Source organism: Cygnus atratus, chromosome 12 (genome assembly GCF_013377495.2).
Source record: "Cygnus atratus isolate AKBS03 ecotype Queensland, Australia chromosome 12, CAtr_DNAZoo_HiC_assembly, whole genome shotgun sequence".
NCBI classification, from domain to species: domain Eukaryota; kingdom Metazoa; phylum Chordata; class Aves; order Anseriformes; family Anatidae; genus Cygnus; species Cygnus atratus.
Window position 1 is genome coordinate 14,265,412 of NC_066373.1, and position 26,111 is coordinate 14,291,522.

Here is a 26,111-nt window from a genome sequence, read left to right on the forward strand (position 1 = left end):
TCCCTAATACATGCATATGCTGAAGGGCAGTCTTTGTGACCCTGGTAATTTTTATGTTGAACAACATGTATGTTCATTTTTTTTTGCAAACAGCACTTTATGATGAAAGAATAAACTCCAGCTGTTTATAAACAGATAAGAATATAGTATAGACAGATGTAATTTTTTGAAAAACCTGTATTCAAATATGGAATTTTTGTTTTTGCCAAATATATGTGAAATACTGGAGTATTATCAGACCGCAAGATCTAATATTTGCTTTTTTATGCAATGCAGTATCAATTTTTTCTTTGTTTACAAACAACGGGTACAAAACACCACTGATCCTTATTAAGGGTTCATATTTTTAATGGCTAGTAATAGCTTTTGCTGAGGACTAGTGAGCATATGCACTAGAAAATACCTAAAATTTCAGTTGATATATTTTGCTAGCATTAGGAAAAAAAATCCATTTGTAATGCATTTCAGTAACTAAAAGCTGTGACAGAATCCCAAAACCTGAAATCCAGTATCCTAGGAGATTTTCAGATCCATGTATGTTTGGGTCCACAGATCTGGACCTCTGCACAAAGTTTTTGTTTGTAGTTAATTCCAAATTAAAAGGGCCCACATTCCAGTTTATGAAGAGCACTGCCAGATTCTCCTGAGAATTCAGCATGAACAGCTATTAGTCTTGGAAAAGCAAATCATTGCATGCAGACTTGTATTTCTGCCATTTGTGATTTACAGAAGTGTAACCCCAGGCTTCCTGTTCCCACTACCATTAGTTAATTTAAGTAAACTGTGTTAATAAAGGGAAAAAACTGTGCTCCCCAGTGTCCCATGCATTTTTGTTTGCTCTTCTTCATATCTCTCCATAGCGATTATTTTGCAAATAAGAGAGAGGAATAGCCACACAGTTCATTGCAATCCTTTCAGTTTTATTTTACTGGCATTTAGGCGTGATTGTCTTTCGATTCCTTTATAAACATGTAGCATGAATAAGCTGGTGTCCAACTGTAATGCCCATAGTACTATACTTGTGTTAAGAAGTTTAGAATGTATGCCTTTTATTAATGAGATTTCTGTAAAAAGAAACTAAAATTCCATGTAAACTACTTCACATTTCAGCACTTAAAATTATACTTGTCTTACCTCCAAAAATTCCGTATTATTTCATGCACATCAAACACTTCAACACATTGTCTAGGCCACAAAACCTATATATATATATATAAGTTAGATCAGGTAATCTAGACTAGAAAATTGCTTCTCTGAATTCTTAACAGAAATGACTGAGAGAGAATAGCTTAATTTTATAACTTGTCAATATTTATGGCTTCAAAAAGAAAGGCTCTTACCTTGAGAAACAAGGCTCCCTTGGAAGCCAAGGAGTCCGTTCCTTTTCCATTGGGGTAACAGTGATAGGCAGCATCCATAACAGGATAGCGGCTGGCAAAAAGGAGACCACTGTTCACAAACTTAAAGCTACAGCAGGCATGGCAACTGTAGACCCCAACATCATAGACAATGTATTCAAAATAGTGATGAAGCTGCTCTTTCAATTTCTCTGCAGCTCTTTTGTCAAACACTTCCTGCAAACACAGAAAGTCCAAGTTGGCAGGGAAGAAAGCAGAGATCTCATGATCAAAGGTCTCATCCGTATGTTTCTTTTTCCGTGCTGAAGTCTTCTTCATGACCGAAGCCTTGTAGAGGAGCTTGTTGTTAACAGTGCTTTGGTCCACTGTGCCGTCTCCAACACGAACCTTAACTAGTGACTCTCTTGAGGCTGAGTAGCTGTCTAAGCTCCCAGAATCTCCTTCCTTCTGTTTGTGGTTAGGTGTTTTTGAGATCTCTGCGTCACCTTCCAGCGAGTGCTCTGCAGGGCCACTAGCGTTAGCCTGCCCATTGATGGTATCTGTTTCTATGTCTGACATGTGGCCGTTATCCTCTCCGTTTATGCGGACGATGCAGGTGTTTTCCTCTCCTTCATTTGGCTCTCCATTTCCACCCTTATCTTCTCTGCTATCCTCACTGTTGTTCGATCCAGAGTTGTCTCCTTTATACTCCATTGATGTTGTCCTTTTGATGCCAACATTAACAGTACGATTAGTGCTATCTCCACCCTGGGGGGAAACCAAGCTGCTAAAACTTGCTGCACTGATGGACGTGTTGGTAGGAGAATCTATATATATTTTGATCTGTGGTCTGCTTGCCCCATTTCGGATCCTCCGGCCAATCTCCTTAGCCCTAGCCTGTGTATTGAAAACATTATTAAATCTTGCCAAAGAATCTGGCAGCAGGCAAACATTGGCACTGCCAAAGCAGAAGCTTTTCCCATTCCCTGCAGCCTTCCATTCAGTGAGCAGTGGGGCTCCATTGGCATGGCTCTTGTCTTCTAGTCTGGAGTAGATGTATGGCCTCCTGGCTGACTGGAGCGGGGACCACAACAAGAAACCTATCAGAGCAAAAGGAAGAGAGGCTACCAACAGCGCCAAGTAGATGGGAGTGGTAATAATGATGCAAAGTGCATGAAAATAGCACGGATCATCTGCTCTTTGACGTTTTTCATAGGTGGTTGGAACAAAAGAGGCCACAAGCCTATCTGCAAACCAATAACATGGGAAAATTAGGCCCCAGGAAAAGGAATGCAGAACTGACAGAAAGCTGTTGGGAAATGGGGAAGTGTATAAAACCATTGCAACCTAATTATGTCAACACTTCAGGGCCTACTACATGATGTCACTGTGTCAAGCATCCATAATAACACTGGTAGAGGGTTGGGGAAACAAGGTCCAGTCAGGAGTTTGTTTCTTCCAGTAAGAGTCAATAAGAAAACTGTAAGAGCACCATTTCACTGTGTTGGAGTAAAAAGAAAAGAAGGCCACTGTATTTGTTTGGCTTTTTGGCATTTGTATTTGTCAAAGGATGTCATTGTTCACTGGAGGCTGCCATAACGAAACACTCCAGAGGCAAAGAGAAAATCTGTAAAAACAAAAGACACAAAACACATATAACAGTTACTAAAAGTTTAAAGCAGGTTTGCTCATGCTGATTTTGCCTTCATAATATTTCCCTGTTTTGTTTAATTTAATATTTTTGACAGTCTTTTACAGATCATGCATCTAGATCAACTACAAGAGACTGGTATTTTGGCAAATTAAATCAGAACATCAACCACTTAATGCACATGACAAATGTTGTCATGGAAGACGTTTCTACTACAAAGTTTAAGCCTTACATTCAGAAATATATGTTGGACAGTTTAATATTCATTTATTTATATTAGCTGCTTTCAAATCTTCACAAATGGCGTGAAGCAGCTATCTCTAGGCATCTAGCATTTTATCACTGAAGTTAAACTTACTTGAATTGCCAAGGCCTTTAACAGAAGAAAAAAAAGCGATGCAACGAAGGTATAATGGCAAAGGCACCTTGTATTCAAGAACAAAACCCATGCTTACTTAAAAAATGGTTTGCTTTGCTGCACTTCAAAATGAGTTGACTTACATTAATAACAACACCCTTCTTATGGTTAAAAATGGCTTCAAATTTTTAATTTTCACTTTATTAAAAACAGTAAATCAAACTGCTTTGCTTTAATATTTAGGTATTTAATACTCATATTTTAATTCAAGTTGTAGATCAATTTCATTGCAACAGCCCAGAAAAAAATCTTAAGAAGATTTCCTATAAAAAACTTCTTACGTATTCTATGATTCTATATGGTGCATGCTTAAGCAAAATATGAAGTCATCCTAGTTAATATTATTATTTATAAATTTCAATTTTCAGCTTTGAATAAAACAACACTAATTGAATATATAAAATAAGAAATTTCCTCTGAAGACAGAGCGTGTCTTTGAAAGGTTGTCTTACCAGTTGTGAAATTCACATCTGAGGAATTTATCAAATGCCATCATTAAAAAAGACACAAAATGGTAGAGACATGGTATGTACAGCTTACGTATCTTTTTTAAGTCATTTAATCTTAACAACTTATAGTAAGTTGAGGTTTTATCACAGATTTTGATAGTAGGCAATGTAAATGATTTTTTAATAAACACTCCTGTAAATCAAACTTTATCAGCCTTGACAGTGGTATCACCAATGAATGTGATATCACTCTCTTCAAACTGAAATTGTGATACTACCCAATAAGAAGAACAAGAAATGGAAAGAATGGAAATAAGTAAAGCAAAGCAATCAGGTCACTTATCAGGCACTCTAAAGAAGTATAAAAGAAAGTGAGAAGGTTAGAAAAGGAGTTTTACAATGAATGAATCTCTTCATCAGCAAAGCTATATAACTGATGAAGGCAGAATTCCCATTTATAATATTTCAAGTTTAAACCTAGAATGTAAATAATATTGAGCAGTACTGAATAAAAAAATTCAACAAGTTAGAGAGAGGATGTATATTGGACCATGCTTCAAAACTCTTCTTTAATTTTGACATCTTAGATAAAAATTACAGAAGAATATTTATTGGCATAAATTCAATTAAAATTTGGGACTCCTGGAAAGCCAAACTTAGGGAAATAGTAGGTTGATGCATATTTTGAATATTCTGCAGGGCACACACAGACAGGTGGACATTTCTATTTAACAGCAAGTAAAACAATGATATGGAACACAGAAGAAAGTTTTACAAAGCAACAGTACCTCAATATCAAAATAAAATGCAATTCTTCAATTTTCTATCACCATTTAGATTTTTGCTTCTCCAAACCAAGCCCTTGCAACTGATTTACATTCCTCCTGGCAGCACGTTTTTAATTGTGGCACACATGCAATACCACACTGCCTACTCAGAGTATACTATACTGGTCAGAAGTGATAAATAAGGCATTAAAATACATAGCTTAGCTAGCTCTCTTTTTACCACACACATTTTTTGTTTATTAACGATAAGAAAATTCTTTCTTCAACCTAAATTCCTGATCAGCAGGGCTGAGTGTAGTCATAGCACATCAGATCTGCAGATATACGTTTTTAGTAGGCACCTTGGATAAAAAGAGAATTTTATTAAAGAAACAGATGAGATAGCTCATAACAAAAACTAACTGGAGACAGCAATCCTAAAATACAATGAGAAAAACTAGGTTGGGTGGGAACAAGATTATGAAAGCCTTTGAAAGTGAAACCAAGTAACTGGTACCCACATACTACAAAGACGCAAAATAACAGCTCACAGCCAATTGCAACTGCTAGCACTAGGGCAGTCAGCTATGTTTACTGCAATACGTGGTCCTTTTTTTTTTTTTTTTTTTTCCCCGATGGTGCAATTTCCATGGAAATTGCAAAAGTTGAATTAAGGAAGATATTTTTTCTTTTTAATTGTTAGCTTAGCAAAACTTTCACAATCTTATACATTATGTTTGAGTTTAAATAAATGAGCGACTAGTCAAGTGCCAAATAACAAACACTTGGCATTTACTACTTGCCAAAGGCATTTTGGGATGTTGATAATGGGGGGAAGCCTAGCAGATTTGTTTTCCTGAAGGATTTTTAGGACTCTTCAGTATGACTCTCTCAAAAGACACTCTGGCATCTACAAATCATATGTTAAAAGATAACTTTAACCCTGTCCAATTACGTTATTATTGTTAGACAAGAAAAACTGTGAAGAAGTTATTCTCTTCTTCTTGATGCTTAAAATGCTTTATAAAATCCACATTGATTTACATAATCACTCCACAGACTAGAAAGATTCTTCTTTACAGCAGTCCCAAGGATAAAGGAAACACTGTGGTTTAGGGTATGTGAAGTAAGGATGGACTGCAAACCTGGTACCTGATATTTCAACTTTCAGGCTAATGAACTTTATGGTAGAAAGTGACATTATACTCTGCAACCCCACTGCAATTTGACCTTTACTATTCTAAAATCACATGCCAGAAGGAAATACAGAAGTACAACAGATTCATAACAATTTGTCTAATTACGTCTTCTACAGATAAGACTTTCTTAAGCGTATGATGACAGGGTGTTAAAGCTCCTAGGGAGACATGATGCCAAGTGACAGTTTTGTAAACAGAGCAGTCAACACCTGCGCAGCGGTGTGGTGAAGTAGAAATCAAGCCCAGATAACTCATGCAGGTTCTGTTACGGACTGCAGTATCAGTAAGTTACAAGATAAACAGCTGTCCAGCAACCCATAAAATGTTCAACTAAAATGGATTCATAAAAGCAATTATTCACAAAATTATCCACATTATGGGAACATAGTAAATCTAAGGGACTCATGTTTCCTGCAGATAAAACATACTATCATATGTGTTAGTTAAAAAGGAAGAAAAATGAATGTAATCAGAAATCCTTTCACTGGATAGAATCATGCAGCAAGTACCATAAAGCAAACTGGTTAAGAGTGAAGTCTGTTTCAAAAACATTTAGCAAGAATGTAATTACTTGTAAACAGTAAGGACTGAATGATGGCTCAAGACAGCATGGTGACTGCTACCCTTCCTGTGCCTTAAACAAGGACGGTACCTTTGAAAATTGTGGAAGAGTGGCTGTATGGTTTTTGACCAGGTGCCAGCTACATTCACTGCTGGCCCAGTTGAAGTGGAGAGGCAATAGGGAGCTGAGTACACAGATGCATTCCATCGATTTTCTTCTCTGAATTCTAGTAGTATTCTCACAACTAATGGTACAGAACTATAAAAACTCTGGCACCACAGCAAATTTTAAAACATGGTAGTTGGAGAAAAGGAAGGAGGGAATCGTGATCTGGGTGTCCTTTCATATTTACGTATTGCAGACAGAAGACATCGGCACATCAGGACCCTAATTAAAAAACACTCTGCTTGGAAGTAAAATAGTATTCTAATTTATTAATTTTATAGATGAAGGAAATTGCACAATTTGCCAGAGCTGTGTTACAGACTTACTGGCACACACAAACAGGAACTTAGTTTCCTACTCATCTCTTAGCTACAAAACCATATGTGTGCTAGTGCCCCAAAGCAACCCAAAAAGAGACAAGAAAGAGGCATAAGAGACACATTTTTCATTTCTGCAAGATCGTAAAGGCTGGTGGGAAGGCACCACACGAGTCAGCTGCAACTTGGAAAACATGACGTCAGTAACACCTCTCCTAATGCAATGGTTTAGATGGAGCCCAGAGCTAAAATGAATAATTCCTTGTGATGATGGGTATTACTTGGTAATCCAATGCTTTATTCATTGGGGCTTGAGAGATTAAGGGAGAATTTAAGATACTGCAATGAAACAGATATTTTTATATGCTACAAAGAGGTAAACAGTAGTCTTGCTTCATTGTTTTTATTATTTTCCAAGTGTTTGAAGGCTAAAAAAAGACTTCATTTAATTTTTTTTTATGATGCCAATATAGAACATTTCAACTTTAGTGATAAAGACAACAGGTGGAAAGGTTTCAAAGATTTTTATGATTATAATTATGCCCAGAAGTGCACTAGAGACATCATAGATCAAGAGATGTTCCTAGCTCCAACGTAGCTTACAAACTAGATAAAGGACAATACAAGTCATCAAATGATAGAGAACGAGAAGAAAAACAAAGGCTGCAATAATGAGGTTATGCGGACAGTCTAGAAATGGGCAGAAAGTATTTAACTTCCTTTTTCTTAGAAAATTAACACTTTCAAATTCAGACAATTCAAATTTCTTCAAATTTGCTATTAATATCTCAACTAGTTTTAAAACACATGTGAATCACTGCAAGAACATAGGTTTAAAAAAATTAAATGGCTGAACTGTGTAACTGATTTAGAAAGTTGCTCTGTGGGTTCTGTTTTTGTTCATGAAATGTTTACATAAATTCATTAAAACTTGTTGTTCTGGAATCCTGACAATTGCTTGATCTTCAGTGAAAGCTGTACCAATACATTTCTAAAATTGGATTCTATTGGATTCTAGAAAAACAGATTGTTTAGAACGTGTTAACTTTTTTTTTTTTTTAGTTTTACTTCATTATTGTCAATTGGTTGTTGTTTGAAGTAGAGAAATACAGCTTACAACAATGCTACCGCTACACCACGCAAAATTGCAAAATTCAGTGTTTGACAGTGAGAATAGGCAAGATAAAGACCTGTGCCTGTTTGCTTTTCCACGTCTCTTCAGCATCACAGCAAACACAGGTCATAGGGAAGTCAAAATCAAAACTTCCACACAGCTTGGAGGAAACAGACCAAAATAGAGAACTGAATGATCCCCACTCAGGCTCTTGTCGTTCCTTATTAGACCCACCACAGACTCATCTCTGCTTTCTTCCATGGTCTTGTCTGCTTTTGCTCTCCCCAGACTTCATAAATTCTCTCTCTCTTCATTTACATTCTCTTTCTAATTATTATGCATGCTTTTACATGGGGTCTAGTTTAACGACTAACTTCCTTTCTGGGAAAAAAAAAAAAAAAAAAAAGCAAAATACACGTGAATTGTTGTCCGTGCTTGATTGCATAACTGTAATTAGAGATGCAGCTATCTCAAGGTGCTAACGGCTCTAATGGAGATGCTTTCTTTTTCCCTTGTGGTCACTTCACAGCCTGATGTTTTAACTAAAATCCTGTTGATTTAACAGGATTTTAACTGATTTTAACTAAAGTCCTCACTCTCTGATACAGTTCAAGATGTACATTAAAGGGAATTTTAGCAGCACTTACCGGCTCACCATAACTTCCACTTAAATCAATATAATGTTACAGCTTATGAAACAGTTAGTAAAAACTTAGTGAAAATGTGCATTTGCTTTGACATGAGAATCTGAACTCGGTCCATTGCCAATGCTGATGAATAAAGCAGTATCCATTCAACCCAAGGATTTGTCAGAAGGAGAAGGGAAGAAGGTATTTTAGCAGGCTTGCCATTGCAACGTTGATTTACTAGTTTTTGCCTAAACTTTCTTCCTTCTTTCTAAAGAAGTTAATCAAACATTTCCTGGCTACTCTGCACCGTGCCTCTTTTGTGTCTAAAAGCTGCCATCAGGCAAAAAGCCACTACAAACAGTGTCTAGCTTAATTGAAATAACCTGTAAAAAATAAAGTATTAAAAAGTGTGAATTTACATGTCTTATTGAATGCCAGCAGTGTCCGCAGTTAAGTATGTGTTTGCAAGAAAAAGAAACCAACAATCCCCAACAGTTCACAGAACCTGCTAAAGCCTCTGGCATACTTAGTAAGGAGCAGGGTACGATGCAAGCTCTATTCAAAAACAAACAAACAAAAAAGTACCAAATACTGGGGCTGTGTTTTCAAATGGAGCTTTTGGAACATTTACTGAAATTCAGTGAAAGACGTAGAAGCTGTACATTTAAGCATCTAAGGAGCTGTTAATCACAGCCTTAGTAGTTTAAGGGACCTGAAAAAGGCTTGGGAAGCCAACTGACTTCTCAGAGCAAATCAGCTCTTGTGTAGCAGCCTACCTGATGGGCTGAACCGGCAGCAACAGAGGTAGCTCTTGTCATAGCTCTTGTCAACTGTTACCTGCATACAACCAGTGGGAGGAAATAATCCTGCTCATTTGACAGAAGACTGACTGTGGCTGGCCACCTGCTTAGAGACCTCAGCAGAGAAACCAAGGTTCATACTGGCATGGTGTCCTGTGTACTTCCTCAGCCCAAATGGGAGTTTCTCTACCGCCGAGCGGAAAATCTGCTTGTGATCAGACTGCAAAACTTGCTCTGTAGTGTGGCATGGCAACACATTCTCATCTCCAAAAGCAAGTCATCTCAGTGTGGTAGTCCCAGATCACATTGCCAGGCCAAAAAGCATACCCACACACCTTCTGCTACCTAAATTAAATGGGATTAGGTTTTATACTTAAAATAGGAAGTCAACTACATCAGTGTATGGGAACACATTACATATCTAAACAAATATAGCTGATTAAGAAACATTACATTTTTGTCCCTTTTTTAATTCAAAATGGGTAGAAAATTGGAGCTGAATTGGATATTGTAGAAGACAACCAGCATTTATATTCCTGAGAGCAACCTGGATTCCCACCTACCCCATCAGATGTTACTTGCTTAAAACTTACTTTTGGAGTCATAAATGCAGACAGGACACATCGTATCTTATATGCATATAAGAAATGTTTGTTTTTGTTTTTGTTTTCTTTATGTGGATAAACTGCAATCCCAACAATGAACAGACAATCAGGGTATCTACACAAAGCTATACACCGACTTTACTAACAAATCCCAGCAGGCCTGACCCAAAGCCAGAAAACCTCAGCAATCCAATTCCAAATTCTATGTTACACCTCCAAATCTTTGTGCATTCTGTTACTTGAAGGTGAGTGCACCAATACCAGACTGAGCACAGGCTGACTTGTGAGGTGCTATGTGGGAACTTTGTCACAGGGCACTCGGTTCTGCTTCACTGAAGGCGTAAAGATTCTTCTTAAAATCTGGTCTGCAGAAACTTTTGACGGTTATTTTGGTTTCAGTGGAAATGGAAGCAGACACACCTTTTATGCAGCATTTTAGAAGGGCCAATGCCACCAACGGACCCAGTTGCCTAAGGCAGTAATTAGTGCCAGCTGCAACCAGCAAGGACATTACTTTGAAATGCAAATTTAAGTGTGTCATTTGAGTAACTCAGGACTTCACACACACACAAAATCATAACCAGCAAAACCACCTCTTTTCATATAGGAGACAATCACCTGTTTCCAAATTACCAATTCGTATTTATGGCCTTAGGAGCCAGTAAGAAGTAGAATCAACAGCATATCCACTAATGGTTGAAAAATAACAGTGAACACTTCCTACGGCTTGAAGTTTTCCGGAAAGCCTTGATATCAGGCAAGAATTAGACAAATAAATTCATCTGACCACTTGGTGATCTCACTCAGTACCTGGAAAGCTAAACACTCTCTATTTTGAGCCCTTATTTGGTGTACTTTGGTAGTGAGACAACTGCAGCATACAAATGCATGAATCTGTGACACTAAGCTCTGTTTATAAAATAGAAATGGAATGGGCTCTATTTACAAAATCACCTTTTGGTGTGCTTTAGCCTTGTATTTTATAGGAGCTGGCATAATTCAATAATGGCTAAATAAATCTGATCTTTGTAGATGGTTTGTTTAACAAATCTTAGTGAGATGAAACAATATTAGCTTTGGCTGCCCCAAAAAAAATTGAAGATAAAATTTTTCCTACTCATCTTTCACCATCTAAAACCTACAGAGGCCTAACTACAGCAGTGTCTAGTGTGCATAAATTGTCAGGGGTTACGTGCTGCCTCTAAAATGAAAAGCTGTTCTTTCTCAAGCAGCACTTTAAGCCTTCAGGCTTCTGGTTAGTCCAGTATGGCTCATCAGATAGAACTTATAAAGTAATCAATTTTCCCCCGAGTGGATATTTTTATACTGTCGAAGTTGTTCTTACCAGCTGGCAAAGAAAAGTTACTTTAGCCTACAGTAAGTCCAACACAAATCCATGCTAATACGTATCTGTTCTAAAAAAAGCTCACCTAGAATTCTCAGAATAGTTTATAAAGGAAATTAAAATACAATACAACTAAATTAAAACACAGACATCCCTGTGAAGAAAAATTAAAGTCTATTTGTTCATGTTCTACATATGGAAAATTGAAAAAACAGAGTATTTGTATCTTAAGCAAATTTTCACAGAAAGCCTGAGATTAGACTCCTTAACTAATGCTTTCCTGCTTTACTGACAAAGTCGTATTTCCTCAGGATTCACAGAGATCTAATTGTATGGTAGATAGTCATAAAAGAATCAGCATCAGTCAAAACTCAACAAATACTGAGTTGTCCTCCAAAAACCTGTTACTGTATCAGCCTTTCTGACAAAATGCAAGAATACTGCACAAGAATTCCAACTCAAGGGTTTTCTAAGCTTAAATAGTTTTGAGATACATAACAAAAAGCACCAACCTTTCTCAAGCAACTAAATATAAATGTTAAATATAAATCTATTAAAATTCTGTTTCCAAACAAATTAAAAAAAAAAAAAAAAGACTCTACACCTGACTTTTTGAATATGGTCCAAATTCCAGGAAAAATATCTTTACTTATCTGTAAATCTACTTCACTGTAATATACTGTTAGAATGAGGTGCGCCAATCCTCTCATACTTTCATTTCATGTTACAGAGTAAGAAATAAAGATTGTTAGCAATTCATGATTGTTTTTAAATATCCCATCCAAAAAGCTTGTACTTTGTCTAAGAGGACACATTCATTTCTTGTTGCCTTTACATAAAGCACGGATAAATTTTGCTCAGATATTCCAAAGCTATTCATCTCTCAAGCACTTATGAATAAAATATTTAAATCCACAAGATCTATTTGGTGATTTGTGTTAAAGCCATTCCTAAGCAGAGAGAGCATTTTTCACGGGTTTATTGGAGGAAGCTTCACTCCCTGTTACAGCTACAGAACACATCACGGAATAGTAGCACAGAGCTGGTTCAACTGTTCCCTGCCTACAGCAGAGTAATATGCCACTATACGTCACACTGGGTGCTTCAGGAAGAGCAGGAAGTTGTACCTAGGTAGGACACATGCCAAGAATCCACTTAGTGTCCACCTAGATAACTCTGCTTCTACACATTTGTAGAGACACTCCGTAGCAATTTTTAAATGTTGTCATCACAATAGTATTTTTTGAAAAAAAAAAAAAAAAAATATTCTAGGCTCACAAGAACGCAAAACAGAAGGACTCTGATATGTTTCCCACTCATCCTAAAACTTATTTACTTTTTATTAAGCATTGGGTTATACAGAAGATGCTGATCCTTCCTCTTTGCCTTCTGAGACATCCTGACAAACTGGGAAACATGCTCAGCACGTCCTGGACACCTTACTGGTACAGCACAGGAAACCGTGTTCAGTCACAAAGCAGCCTTTAAAGTCTCCTAATGCTGACTGACAAGAAGTGGGCGCCTGGCACTCTCCAGTGAATTGTCTAAAACTCTCCCGTATTTTCTGCTGGCAGAACACATCCCAGCTCATGCCAGGATGCTTTCAACCTTCCAGGGTCCATGTTTCTGAGATCCCTACTCGCATGCTTCAATGTGCTTTTGTGCACTGGTTGGTGAGGATTTGGTAGAACAAATTGGAAGTAACATTTAAGGGTGTGGGGATCTTATTTTGGAGCAAAAATATTTTAAGAATAAAGGGAAATTAATTTTTGGAGCATAGGCAAAATGATGCTTAATCCATACCACACCCTAAAACATCAGAATTGTTACTTACAACTATTGTTGTTACTCAAACAGGTCCATGTTTACACGTTTAGAATAGAAACAAGAATCTGTACTACATATGAAATGTCCTATCACTTCTACCTCTAACTGGAGATTTGCATAAAAGAGCTAAAAACACAAACAAAACAAACAAACAAACAAACCATAAGATTTTAAAAGCAAAGAGTAATGAACTAGTGAGACTGAACAGGTACTCTATTTGTTTATACATATCTGCATACAAAGCTCACATTACTTTCTATGGACTTTTACATTTTCCTGAAAAATAGGGTAACTGTTTGTTTTTTCTGTTATTAAATGCAGTTGTAAAGACCAGAACAACCTACAGATATTTCATTTTACACCTCCCACTGCCATTTTTTTACATTACTCTTGCAACGATGAAATCAACAATTTTTCTCCACCCAGAACGAGCAGGAGGGACAGGGTGCTTTATTTACATATTTAAGAGGAATCCCTGCAGTGTTCTTGTATGATCACCAGCAGACGATGTGCACTAGATGCCTCTCTCAGCCATCAGCAGAAGGAAAAAAAAAGTTTAAATATTTAATAGGCTTTCTAAAATTTCTACTGAGTCAAACTATCACAAGGACTTTCATTGTTCCTGAAAGTAAAATGTTTAATTGAAATAGCTGTTACTTAATAAATCGCCAGAGGCTGTGTGCACAAATGCACAATATTTCCAGTTTGTACATGTAGTAAAACTTGAGAATCAGAAGTCTTGACTGCTAAGTAGGCCTGGGCCTATCGTCCTATAAACAACTTGAGCTCAGTAGTCCATTTCAGATGCAAAGCAAGCATCCTAGATCCTCCCTCCTGCCTTCACTCAGGCAGGTGGGCGTTACTGTTCTCACTGCTTAGCAAGAGGGCAAGACACCACAAATAAATGCTGAAATAAATGCTGCTGTTCTGGGGGGGGGGGGTGGGGGGGGGTGGGGCTGGTTAACAAACAAACAACCTGAGTGTGTTAAAATTTGGTCAAAATATTTTTGTCCTCACCAGGTCTCTGAGGCATATTCAGAATGCAAGCAACTCATTTTAGCTTCCAAAAAAATTGTTTTTAGCAGCCTCTATACAGCCAGCTCTACCACTGCAAGTTAAATGGAGTTTTGGTTTTATAAGACCTGCATCAATATATTTGTCAAGTTTGTTCCACTTCCTGGACCAACTGCGCAGTGTGTTATTTTTGAAGAGCACCCTCAGACGTGCAATTCCTATATAAATTATTAGGGTTATAATAGTGCAAAGTACATCGTTTGAGGTCCTGCACCTGGGGAGGAATAACCCCAAGCACCAGTACAGGCAGGGGGCTGGAAAGCAGTTGTGTGGGGAAGGACCTGGGGGCCCTGATGCACAAGTTGACCGTGAGGCAGCATTGTGCCCTTGTGGCTGAGAAGGCCAATGGGATCCTGGGGTACATCATTAAGAACACTGCCAGCAGGCTGAGGGTGGCGTCTGAACATGAGGAAAAACTTCTCTACCATGAGGGTGACAGAGCACTGGAACAGGTTGGCCAGAGAGGTTGTGGAGTCTCTTTCCCTAGAGGCATTCAAAATCTATCTGGACACAATCCTGCGTAATGTGCTCTAGGGGATCCTGCTTGAGCAGGGACACTGGACTAGATGATCTCCAGAGGTCTGTTACAACCTTAACCATTCTGTCATTTGCACAGCACAATCTCTGTAAAAATGGATGCCTACAGCTGAAAAGAATTTTGCTACATCTTCCAAACTGATGTGGAGTTTGAAAGTCTTGTCCTGCCATTAAATAAACTCAATTTTGAGCTGCGATTCACTTCAGGATCCAGTATTTTAAGATGCATTTTGTAGATATACATTCCTATGGCCAGAAATACATTCTTAAAAATTTCAGTTGTCTTCCCTAGAAAAGCAGGCTTTTGTATGTTGAATGCTGTTAACTTGGAAGTGAAGCTCTTCAGCACTGAAATGAGATTCATAATCTAGCCTTAGTTTATATTATCTCCTGCATGCAACAGGATGCTGCCAAAGAAAAAGGTGGAAGTCCCGGGGTGCTACATTTACGATACTTTGCACCTCCTTGGCTCTGAGCTACCTCATCACCACTACAGACCTGAATTGTCCCATACTGATTGATATCTGACTGTTAGGAATGGTACAGCTTCAATGACCAAACAGCAACTGTCATAACTTGAAAGACAAAGTGATCTTTATTAGCTATGAGTTGCATTTCCACCTCTGCAAACTGCCCCTTGCCTATGCTACCTTCTGCAGGACATACGCTTACTCGAGTACTGCTGGTAGAGATGCCATGTGTTTGTTGGCCATGTGTTGTAAGCCTATGTTGCCTTTAATATGGCTACCCCCAGAGATAAATTTGCATTAGTGGAGGGAAAAAAAAAAAGCATACTGGGGAAGTATCAGAACCCTGTTAGACAGAATAATATTATTTATAAAATTCTGATTATTATGCATCCTGAATTTTATAAGATTTGAAGTGATGTAGAGGGAACATACTGTTAGTGTCTTACATAATTCATCCTGATAACTTAAATAGTTTCTTTAAACAGCATCCCCTGGATACCAGCTTTTGAAGTTTCATGAGGTATACATAAAGAGGGTAATAATTATAATGGGGGTGTAATGAGCTTCACTATCAACAGGAGTCAAAGTACAGTAGATTTTTTTCTCAGGTAATTATTGCTATGTGCAGTAAATGCACCAGCAAAACCGGTGAAAGTCAGGATTACCTCTAGAGAAGGAAATTCACAAAAGAGAACTTTCATTTTTATTCTCAATTTATTATATGAATCAGACAGGTGTTAGACTGATAAATCAGGAGATGAGAGACTAAAGCCTCATGTATTGACACAGAGCTACAGCAGAGCACAGGAAGCAGAACTTCAAATTCCAGTGTGCCTTGGTCACAGATAATAAGGAACCACTTGTGTCTATGGAATTGTGTGTCAAACTTTCCGCGCTAAAAGGAGAACTTACTGTAATATGATTAGAGAAATAACTACCTTAGCTATAAATAGCAGACTGCTATCACAGAGATACCAATGGACCAGCATAATCCACAAGCTACACAGTTACCCTGACGTGGATGACCTTTTCCTAGGGAAGAGAAGGCATTTACCTACAAGCCATGTTCATTCACTCTTGAGCCCTATGGCCAAAACCACCAGGAAATTCCTGATGCCTTACGGACAAATCAACCAGGAAGTACGCTGATGCATTCTGTACTAAGTGTTGTCAGATGGGTCAGGGTCAGGGCTGAGACCACTGAACTCGCACAGGGTACCTGGTGAAAGCAGGTACCAGCTGGTTACACTCTTCATCCTCATTAAAAGGATTATTAATGTGCTTCGATGGGAAGAACTACAGGGGAAAAGCCATAAGGCTGGTATATGGAAGATTAACACATTGCATCCTCCCAAAGACAAGAAACACTTGTACTAAAAAAAAAAAGTCTTTGTGCTGTTTTTGTTGTTGTTTTATATTCCGTTTTTCTTAATGACAATGTTTTTCTTTGTATCTTAGACTGTCTTATGCATTCAAACAACTCATTTTGTGCCTGAGATAATACCAAAATTGCTAAGTTGTTATCCTGAATTAACTGATGATTGTGACTGATTCCAGCGAGACAGAGAGGCCCAAGCAGCAAGCAGTGAAGCACACAAGCCTGGGGTGCTCCACCCTTCTGGAATTACAACCCAACTTCCAGCATTAAGAGAAATGTGAACATTCACATTCCTACGGACCTCAGCATTAAGACCTACGTGAACAAATCACACAGGTCAGTTTTAACCTCCTGCCAAACCTAGTAAAGCTATCGTTGGTAAATCACAAACCTGTCAAGGTTCTTCAACAGACTTCTTGGCATATTAATTATGCCATCATTATACCACATTTTTAAATGTATAATTGATGCATATATCAATGAATTACAAAGAATTGTTAGAAGGAAGGTATGAATACAAGCTAGGTTAATTCAAAGCAAATTTGTCTAAGTTCCAAAGCCACCTCTCCAGTACAAAAGATCATCTTTGAAGTCAAGTTAGATATTTAAATGCAGGTCTACTGATTTTTTTTTTTCCTACAACACAGGATTTTCTGTGCTGCAGCATTATCTAAAAACAAACAGAACAACAACAAACAAAAGCACTATTCCTATGTTTGTGAGTATTTCTCAGATGCCAAACAGATAATTTTCTTTATCACATTCTTCCCTCTTCAGTTGCAAGCACTCTGACAAACAAGTTTTGGGGAAATAACTGCTTTTATTATCAACATTGATTTCTAAAGGCAAATGTGTATCAGCTGTTCACTATGTCTTAAGCCTCTGGTAAGCTATTTACGTTCACCAGCTACATTTATGCTATCTGCTGTAGTTTTGTAACACACACATTTTTAATGTTACACTTATACAACAACTACACACTGGAAACTATTAAATATTTGTTTTAACCCGGGATCCCAGTCTTTAAAGTCCTTCAGTCAGCCCACCTACACTAGCGCACAGTTACAAATGCACGCAATTACTTGAAGCAAATAATTCAGCCAGGTCTAAACCTTCAAACTGTAGCTTTGTCTTTTTAAGCATGCCATTCCAAGCACTTACTTTCCAGTCAGTGTCTCGGAAGAAATTCACACACTTGTGGCAAGAGCCATGTGACAAAGTACTCTGAAGTAAAACTTGACTTGGTAGAGGAAAAAAGATGAGGAACCTCAAACAGCACAGCCTCTGATTATCTTATAGGACAGAGTTCAGCCCCAAATGTTTCTCTAATGTGTTGCTGCCAGTGGAATATTTGGAAAGCTGAAATATAACAGGTGGCTTGCTGGGCTTTCTAGGGGAAATCTAAACAAAATAAAAACAAATTTCCGACCTTCTACCCACATGAGAATCTAAGCAACTCCCCACTAGGGCTCAGAATGATACCTTCTTTTGTAATCTTGGGATAGATTATCATCTAGAAACATGCTTGAAACATGCTTCATCAATACCAGTGCTATATTTTAAAATACATGTCAGTCAAGGACTTGAATAATGCTGAAAGCAAAACGCGCACTTTCCGTTTTATTACCAAACACAAAAGGTGTCACTACATGCACACTATGTTGATACCACAGCAGCTGAATGCCAGCTTCTGTCACTAGGACACAAGGGACCTGGACACGGGTGTCAGATGCCACAAACTCCTCCAAGGGAGATCTCCTATTACTGATCTTTTTTTCCTTAATTTGATCACTTTTCAAAACAAATAAACAAAAACAAACAACAACAGAAACAAATGTAAAAAGCAACATTGAAAAGGCTAACAGAGTAGCATGCAGAGAACTTAAATAAGATTCAATTATGACAGCCTGCACATAGCACCTGCAGGCCCAAACCCAAGGAAGCATTGAGGTGAGTGATTCAATCCTTACTTCACTGGATTTTTGACGTATAGGGACAACTGGGATGAATCTGAAATATTCTCCTATAAAAAGCTAGGTTTTAACACGAAGTACTGCAAACAGAAAGAAATAAAGGTTGTCCTCAGCAAGGCACTTGAAAGGCATTAAAGATAACTTTAGTGACTATATTCCATTGCATTGAATGACCCTTTCTTAGATCCCATCGCTGCGGCAATCATCTACACGGACATCCACTTACTGACACTAACAGATCTCAGAGTTAGATTTCAAAAGAGACCAATCCAAAGACTGGTCATCTATTTTATACACTGTGTTTATCATTCTGGGCATACTCCTCAATGGAAATGGGACATTTGAAAACAAATGACATCCGTATGCATACATTTGGCTCAAAGAACCACTTGTTACTACAAACATACAAAACCTCCGGTGTTATTTGGAGGGCTGAGTGATTGCACAGTTAAAATTGTGCAAGCTTAGAACGCCACCGACCATGCTCTGTGAGCTTGCTGTGTAAGCCGAAGATTTCAGTGACCAAAATTCTTTAAATAGTTACCAGAAAAAAATACATTTTTTTCCAAAGAGAATAATCTCTAGAGCAAACAGAATAATCAATAAACCACGCATACTTTGGATACCAACTGTACTGACAGTTTGGTTGTTTGGCACTTTACTGGACTTCTTTTTTCTTTTTCCTTTTTTTTTTTTTTTTTTTTTTTAAATTCAGTCATCTGTTCACACTACAATGTAAAGAGAAGGGAGCTTCAGTGAGTTCTCTAACTACATCTTTGCTTTCTTTTACAAAACACACAACACCTCACGTTAAAATACCATCACTGCAGAAGGATCAAAAAGAACTCTATGACCGTTAAATAATTTTTACAATAAAGAAAAATCATATTCCCCTACAAGCTGATGCAAATTACAGACTATAGCAAATTTCCCAGACAGGCACTCAGCAGTGAAGCCTTCCCATATCAAAATACCACTGCCATCAGCATACACACTCATTGTCAAAAACGAAACATTTATTTGTGTTCTGAATACCCTCGGTCTGAATTCTCCAGTTACCTATAAAAGAGCTGGTCTCTGTCTGAGGCAACACACTTGAGACTTCGCAGGAAGCACAACATACAAGAACAGTCATCAGCTGTAACTCTAGCAACCACAGGGAAAACAGCTGAGTATTATTTGATATTGTGCCTCATATAAGGAGGCTTGCAAGCTGATGAGGTTTAACTATTGTAATTTCAGTTGCACGTGGTGAGGCTAGGAGAGACTTAATTCAATAAAAAAAAAAGTTATTTGTGAACAGATAATCAAGGCAAAGTTCCTATTGAATATTCAAAATAAACATAATAGAAGATGTGTGACTTAACTTTCTGTTTTGCTTTACGATAAGAACCCATTAGCCTTCGTTTACTGATCTACTAGCTGCTATTGGACATATTTGTTCCCCTATCTTTTTCCCTGGGGTCTCTAACCTTATCTTTCCTCCCTTCAGAAAAATTAATAATCACTTCTACTTCTTCTTATTTTGGGAGTGTAACTGTTATTATTATTACATCATGGAAATTCCCAAAATAGATTAGGTGCACCTACCCAGGAAGATAATCATCAACAAAAGACTTTGCCATTTACGCAGTAGGAAACATGAATTTTACAGTGTGCCTTGTTGTTTTTTATTCCTCTCCCTAACTTTTTTTTTCAGTTTTCCTTTAATGCAGACAGACACATAAATACTGCTAATCCATCTTTTTGCCATCCATTTGTAGTTATACAGCATACTAGAGCTTTCAAGGTAGTACTTTACCTACTTCTAGATTTTAAGCTCTACCTTCAAGACTTGCTAAAATAAAGAGAAATATTACAGCAGTGAACCAGAGGGGTGTGTTGTCACCAGCTTTCATCTCAGAGAGATAATTTTTAATTCTGCCATTATCACTAACTGAACTGTCAGGCCAGGACTGAAGGATGACCTCCACAACATCCTAATACTGAAATTTAAAATAACTTTCATTATATTTCTTTAGTGCATCAGTAGGAAAAAGTTGATGACCAGGGTAAGGACCAGGTTATGACCAATACAGGACAAAGCACTGACTCACAAACCTCTAGACATGCTTCACTGTTTCTGACTTCTCTGTAACATCCATGGTCCCAACGTGAATGCAGCCCTGCCTCTGCCTCCTTCCCAGTGCACAACATAAGCAGCTGAGCCAGGATGATCCAGAAACTGTTGAACTGGGGCAGAAACACAAAACAAAGAGCACTCCTGCTCGTATATGTCGCCTGTCCCTCAGTGAGCTTTTAGGACCTCTGTGTGAACCTCCTCATCTGCTGCCCAGCTTCCCAGTCCGAGCTGATTTACTTGCTTCAGTTCTGTGCTGTATTAATCCTTGAATTTAGGCTTGTTAGAGAGGCACCTCACTGATCAGAAGCTCCATTAGCTAGTAAACCTGCAGCCAGTCAGCGTATCAGAAGACAAGCTGCCCTCTGAAAACAGACAAGAATGTTATTCTTTAAGGTAATAATCAACTGTGAAATACTATTCAGCAACTTTCTCCACTGAGATCACTTAATCTCTTGCCCTCTGTCTCACCCACTAGCACCATAAGCTTTTAGGAGGGCAGTAACCATCTATCTGGGTGTCTTTGATGAACAAACTATTATTCCTTATATAAGATTTGCCATCATATACATACAAAGTTATATTTCATACTGATCACATTAAAAACTGACATATTTTCATCAACATAATGTTTGTTGTATTATCACTCAAATAAGTATATACAGTTGTGATCTGAGAACAACACTCAGCTCTAAAATAGCCCTCTTCATCTGCAGATCAATGCAAATGCAGCTGGTAATTCAGCTTTTGTGAACAGATCATCAGCCTGACTAGCATATTAACATCTCAGCCAAGGAGCAACACTTAAAGGCATTCTTTTAAAGGTTAATGAAATGGCTCAATATGTACTTCAGCAGTGATTATTTCCAAGAAACTGGTTAAAGGCAAATGGGCCTCACTTGAATTTTAATTCAAGTTACAATTTTAATCTGAACAGTTAATATAGGTGTTGCCTGATTGTTATGAATATATGCTTGCTCCTGGTCCTGTTGTATCCTGTTTAGATTTGCTCAAATTAATTGCATATGGTGTTACTGATTAAATTCACCGGGAAAGGACACAATACTCATACATAATGACTAATACACTCTCAGCTTATTGATTCCACGTTCAGAATCACTATGTCAGTACAAATGCGGAATACATGAAATATATATGCGCTATACTTGGCTCACAGAGAAAGCTTATACCAAAGGTAGCCACAACTATTTAGCATTCAAGTCGTATGCTGGTATCTACTTAATTTTACATTAAATTTTGCCACCCACCAAAACATTTTTCTGACAATACACACACACACACAGAGCCTCTACAAAGAATATTAACTCTGTCCCAGCCGAAACTCTGACATTCCACAAATTCCCAAACAAATTAATAAAGCTTTACCTGAGCTATATCTAAATAAGAGCTAGAGAAAACACTAAGTTACCAGCCAGAAATCCTTAACAATAAATAATAACTAAAAATAAATAAATACCATGTTCTTCTAATGCATATACAATTTTTTTCCCCCCAGGATCAACTAACTTCTCCTCTAGGCATCACTGAAAACCATTTGAAGGTAACATTTAGAATCATTTGAAGATGTACCAGTACTAGCTGAATAATCTATAGAGTAAGCAGGAATATAGCAAGAAATTTAAGCACTTAACGCTCTTAAGCATATTCATTTTAAGATTATATTTATGATAAACAACCTAACTTGATTTCTAAATTTTCTATTACTCGAGCACAATCTGCTCACACCTCAGTAGATCTGGCATCCTCACTGGCAATTACACAGTTCTAGCCAACTGCAGACCAACAGCCACATTTTGAGTCTTTCCTTGTGCTGTTTAACTCTTGTAGACCAGCTTTTATCCATACATTTCCGTGAGCAGCTCACATTTGAGCAAGCAGCAGCTGTATAAATCCAAAGACAGAATTTGTCCACTAGTCCTAACCACATTTTCCACAGGGGCAGATCACGACACTTAGACCATATGCTAATGAAACCAAGAGGACCGAGAGCAGGAGCTGGGACACTTGTCACAGAACAGGCAGGAGCACAAGTTTTTGTCTTCAAGATAGAACTTATTCCGTACCATGCTAACCATGCTCGTGACTTTCCTCACCTCAGACTTCATCTATATGAAGCAATAAGTGTGTAGGCGTGCATGAACTTTCATTTATGTACTTGCATATATTAACGTTGACTAGAAAAAACTATTAAGGTGTTTTATAATCGTGCAGATAATAGCTGTAGGAAAGAACTGGTGGCTTTATTTTTGCATAGTTATGCATGTTAATACTGCCAGTCCATCCTTTTCCATCATATTAAATGTTCCAGTGAGTGACTTCTTCATTCAGACACTAGCAAAGTATTTTTACTTAATGATATAAAATAATCCTAAAAAAACCAAAGGAATTAAAAATAATCACAGATAATACACACACACAAAATCAGCAGGAATCTATCTACTGTGCGTAGAGATGCCAAGGGAGAAAGGGCCATGGGAAGAGGAAATTCCCTCATGAGTAAATCTCTTCTGGTGCTGAATTCAATATAGTGTGCACCCCTGTGGATTAAGAAACTCCAAATACATATAAGTATATATTTGCCTGTTCATTTTCTCCCAAATATGAAAAAAGACACACATACACTAGGACAGAAACAAAAATCTCACTCTTTTCAACACATGAAGGAAATAAACAACTGACTGCCCCCTTTATGGCTCTGAAAAACCTTCTCCTACTAAAATCAGCTTAAATGTAATGGGTGTTGATCTACATAATGTTATGGTAACACATGCAGTTTCTTTCTCTGAACATGCTGTTTTTCCCAAATTAACTGAAATTTGCCCAGTGAATGTTGCTCACAATGTATAGTTGCATTACTAGGCTATCTTTTCATAACTGTCAGTTTTTATCCATGTTAAAAATAATTTATAATGTGCAAAGAGACATTCCTTGTAGCTCACAACGATAAGAGGTGTGCTTTGGATAGCTGTTCTTCAACAGTATCAATCCCTTCCAAAAATTGGTAGGAGGTTTATACGCAGTCTACGTGCTAACTCATGGCTCATTTTGCCTTCAGAAATGTAGTTGGTGATGAGTCTCAGTCTGCTGAATCCTGTTCTCAGTTAATTGCAAGCACTTTCTTTTTCTCACCATTTGTAAAGAATTTATTACACTTCAGCTTTTCTTCTTGGCCATGAGAAAACCTCAAACAGTCACTTACTTCATTTTCTTCTCAATTAAAAGTATTTTTGACTTCGTTTTAAGGCTTTGGGAAGTGCTTTATCTTTATTGCCTTTGGTGAGCAAGGGTACTCTGGGGAACTTTTTGCACTGTCTATCTGTTGCTTGTAACCGCAAAGGCTTTATATTTGATAACCCAGATGGTCCCTTCTAGTCTTACACTCCTTAAAAAGGACTCCAAGTACTGTAAACTGATGCCAAATGGCACAGAGAAATCACAATTTTCTTTAAAATGTCATGCAGTTATTGTGCAAGTTTTAGACCCATTAATGCATCACTAGATGAAAAACACCATTTCCGTATGAAGTTTGCATTAAGAAGGTAAGCTCTGAAATCAGAAAAAAAAAAAAATCAGAAAAGCTACCGCTAACTATTAAGCAACAAAGGTATGAATATAGCCTCTCTATTCCCCCAGATCTGCAGCAGAAGTAATATGATTATTGAAAATAATGCAACCCTGACAATACAAGAAAGCAAGGGTTTTTTTTTGACATGACAATACTAAAATACTCACTGAGATGTATTTTTCTATGGAGTATTTGAAAAATACAGGAAACACAACCTTCCATCACTATTATTATGGTGTTATGACATTCTGACATCATAGGAACCCCTTGCGAAGTACGCAATATAAATGAACAACAGAACAGATTTTAAAAATTAGGAAGGAAAGGTGGTAGGCCCAAGAGTAGCATTTGTTCCTCTGCATGCTTTAATTGTTCATGGTTAGCTCAAGACTGCTAAGAATTTTCAGACAGATAACCCTGACGACTATGAACACCGTTCACATGAATGGTATCGACAAAACATAACTAACTTCCATAGGACCCAAGCCAACAGGGCTGAGAAGCTAGGAATAAACTAGTAAGGAAGCATCATCAAATCCAGTTTGCAATAAAAACAGAGATGCAGATTGAAAAATTTAATACTCATTTACATAGTAGTCAACAAGGAACTAAAGCTCCAGTCTGTTACACATCTCTTTCAGAATACACTGCTCACAACTCATCCTTTTCAGGTATCCAAATGTTCATTATGGCTTCTTTATTACTGAAAATGCGTTGCGTAGAGCATGATTTTGTTTGTAAGCAAGTAGCTATTGGATTAAGAATGTTTGTCCTGAACATGTGAAACCAGTATGAAGTCTTATCAAAGACTTTCCTATTGAAAAGCCTTTCTAAACCACCTTTGTTTTCGCTTAAGGGATTTTTGAAAGCCACAAAGAACACTTGGGTGCTCAAATACCTTTAAAAATGTCTTTGACGAAATGCCACCAGGGAAGTCATTCAGTGTTACAGCTCATTTTCCATCACTACAAATCAGTGCTTTGTTTCTCCTCTACAAAAACAGCAACACAGATTTACGCAGTTTCTCAGAATTAAGAATGAAACATAACCTTCCTCACACACAAAGCATCAAAGGGGGGATTTTCTGGCCTCCTTAGAATTCAGCATCTCAAATCGCTAAGTCTCCATCTTACTTCATAGTGTTCAGAGAACTCTACTCAATGACAGTTTGCAGCAAAAGTAACAACCTATCCCTCCTGTCCAGATGCAGACTGCTAGTTCAGCAAGACCAAGAGAAATAATCAAAAGGAAAATGAAAAAATCTTGAAAAGTATATGTAATAATTGGTAGCGGAAGGTGAAAACACGGGAATCAGCAAAAGAAAACTTTGCACCAGTAAGAGAATTCTTTGCAAGCTTATATAGCAAAGAAATTAACAGGCTGTCACACCCACTGGGAGCAGCTGCTGAAGAATAATAATTATGTAGTGGTTGGGTCACTTTTTTTTCCCCAGATTTGCTCACTAGAATACTGCCTGTTGTGAAATTCAGTGACTGGTCCAGGATGGGATTTACAAGAGAATAATTAGGTTGTCTGCTTATAACTCAGTAAGTAACTTATGCTAAAACGATCAATATCACTTCAGACATCAAAATGCTATTGCTACACAAGCCACTGAAAATGATGACCAAAAAAAAGCATTTCAACTGCTTCTGCTAACTAAAGAAAGATCGAGATGAAGCATGCATCTTATACATGTCAAAATGCATTGAACAGTCTAGTGAATTACTTTCCTGGATGCAGTAAAATTCTTTTCCTGTCATCACCAGAACAAAAGCACAAATGCTGG

General features: G+C 37.6%; 1 protein-coding gene across 5 annotated transcripts in view; it reads right to left on the bottom strand.

Annotated features, from left to right (window-relative positions):
- SMPD3 (sphingomyelin phosphodiesterase 3) overlaps window positions 1–26,111 on the bottom strand; it is a 102,281-nt gene that overhangs the window by 33,867 nt on the left and 42,303 nt on the right. For all 5 annotated transcript variants that reach the window (XM_035543610.2, XM_035543609.2, XM_035543608.2 and 2 more), the window contains exon 2: window positions 1,341–2,964. In XM_035543610.2, the coding sequence (XP_035399503.1) occupies window positions 1,341–2,678 (1,338 nt within the window). In that variant the 5' untranslated portion in view covers window positions 2,679–2,964. The remainder of the gene's footprint in view (window positions 1–1,340; window positions 2,965–26,111) is intronic.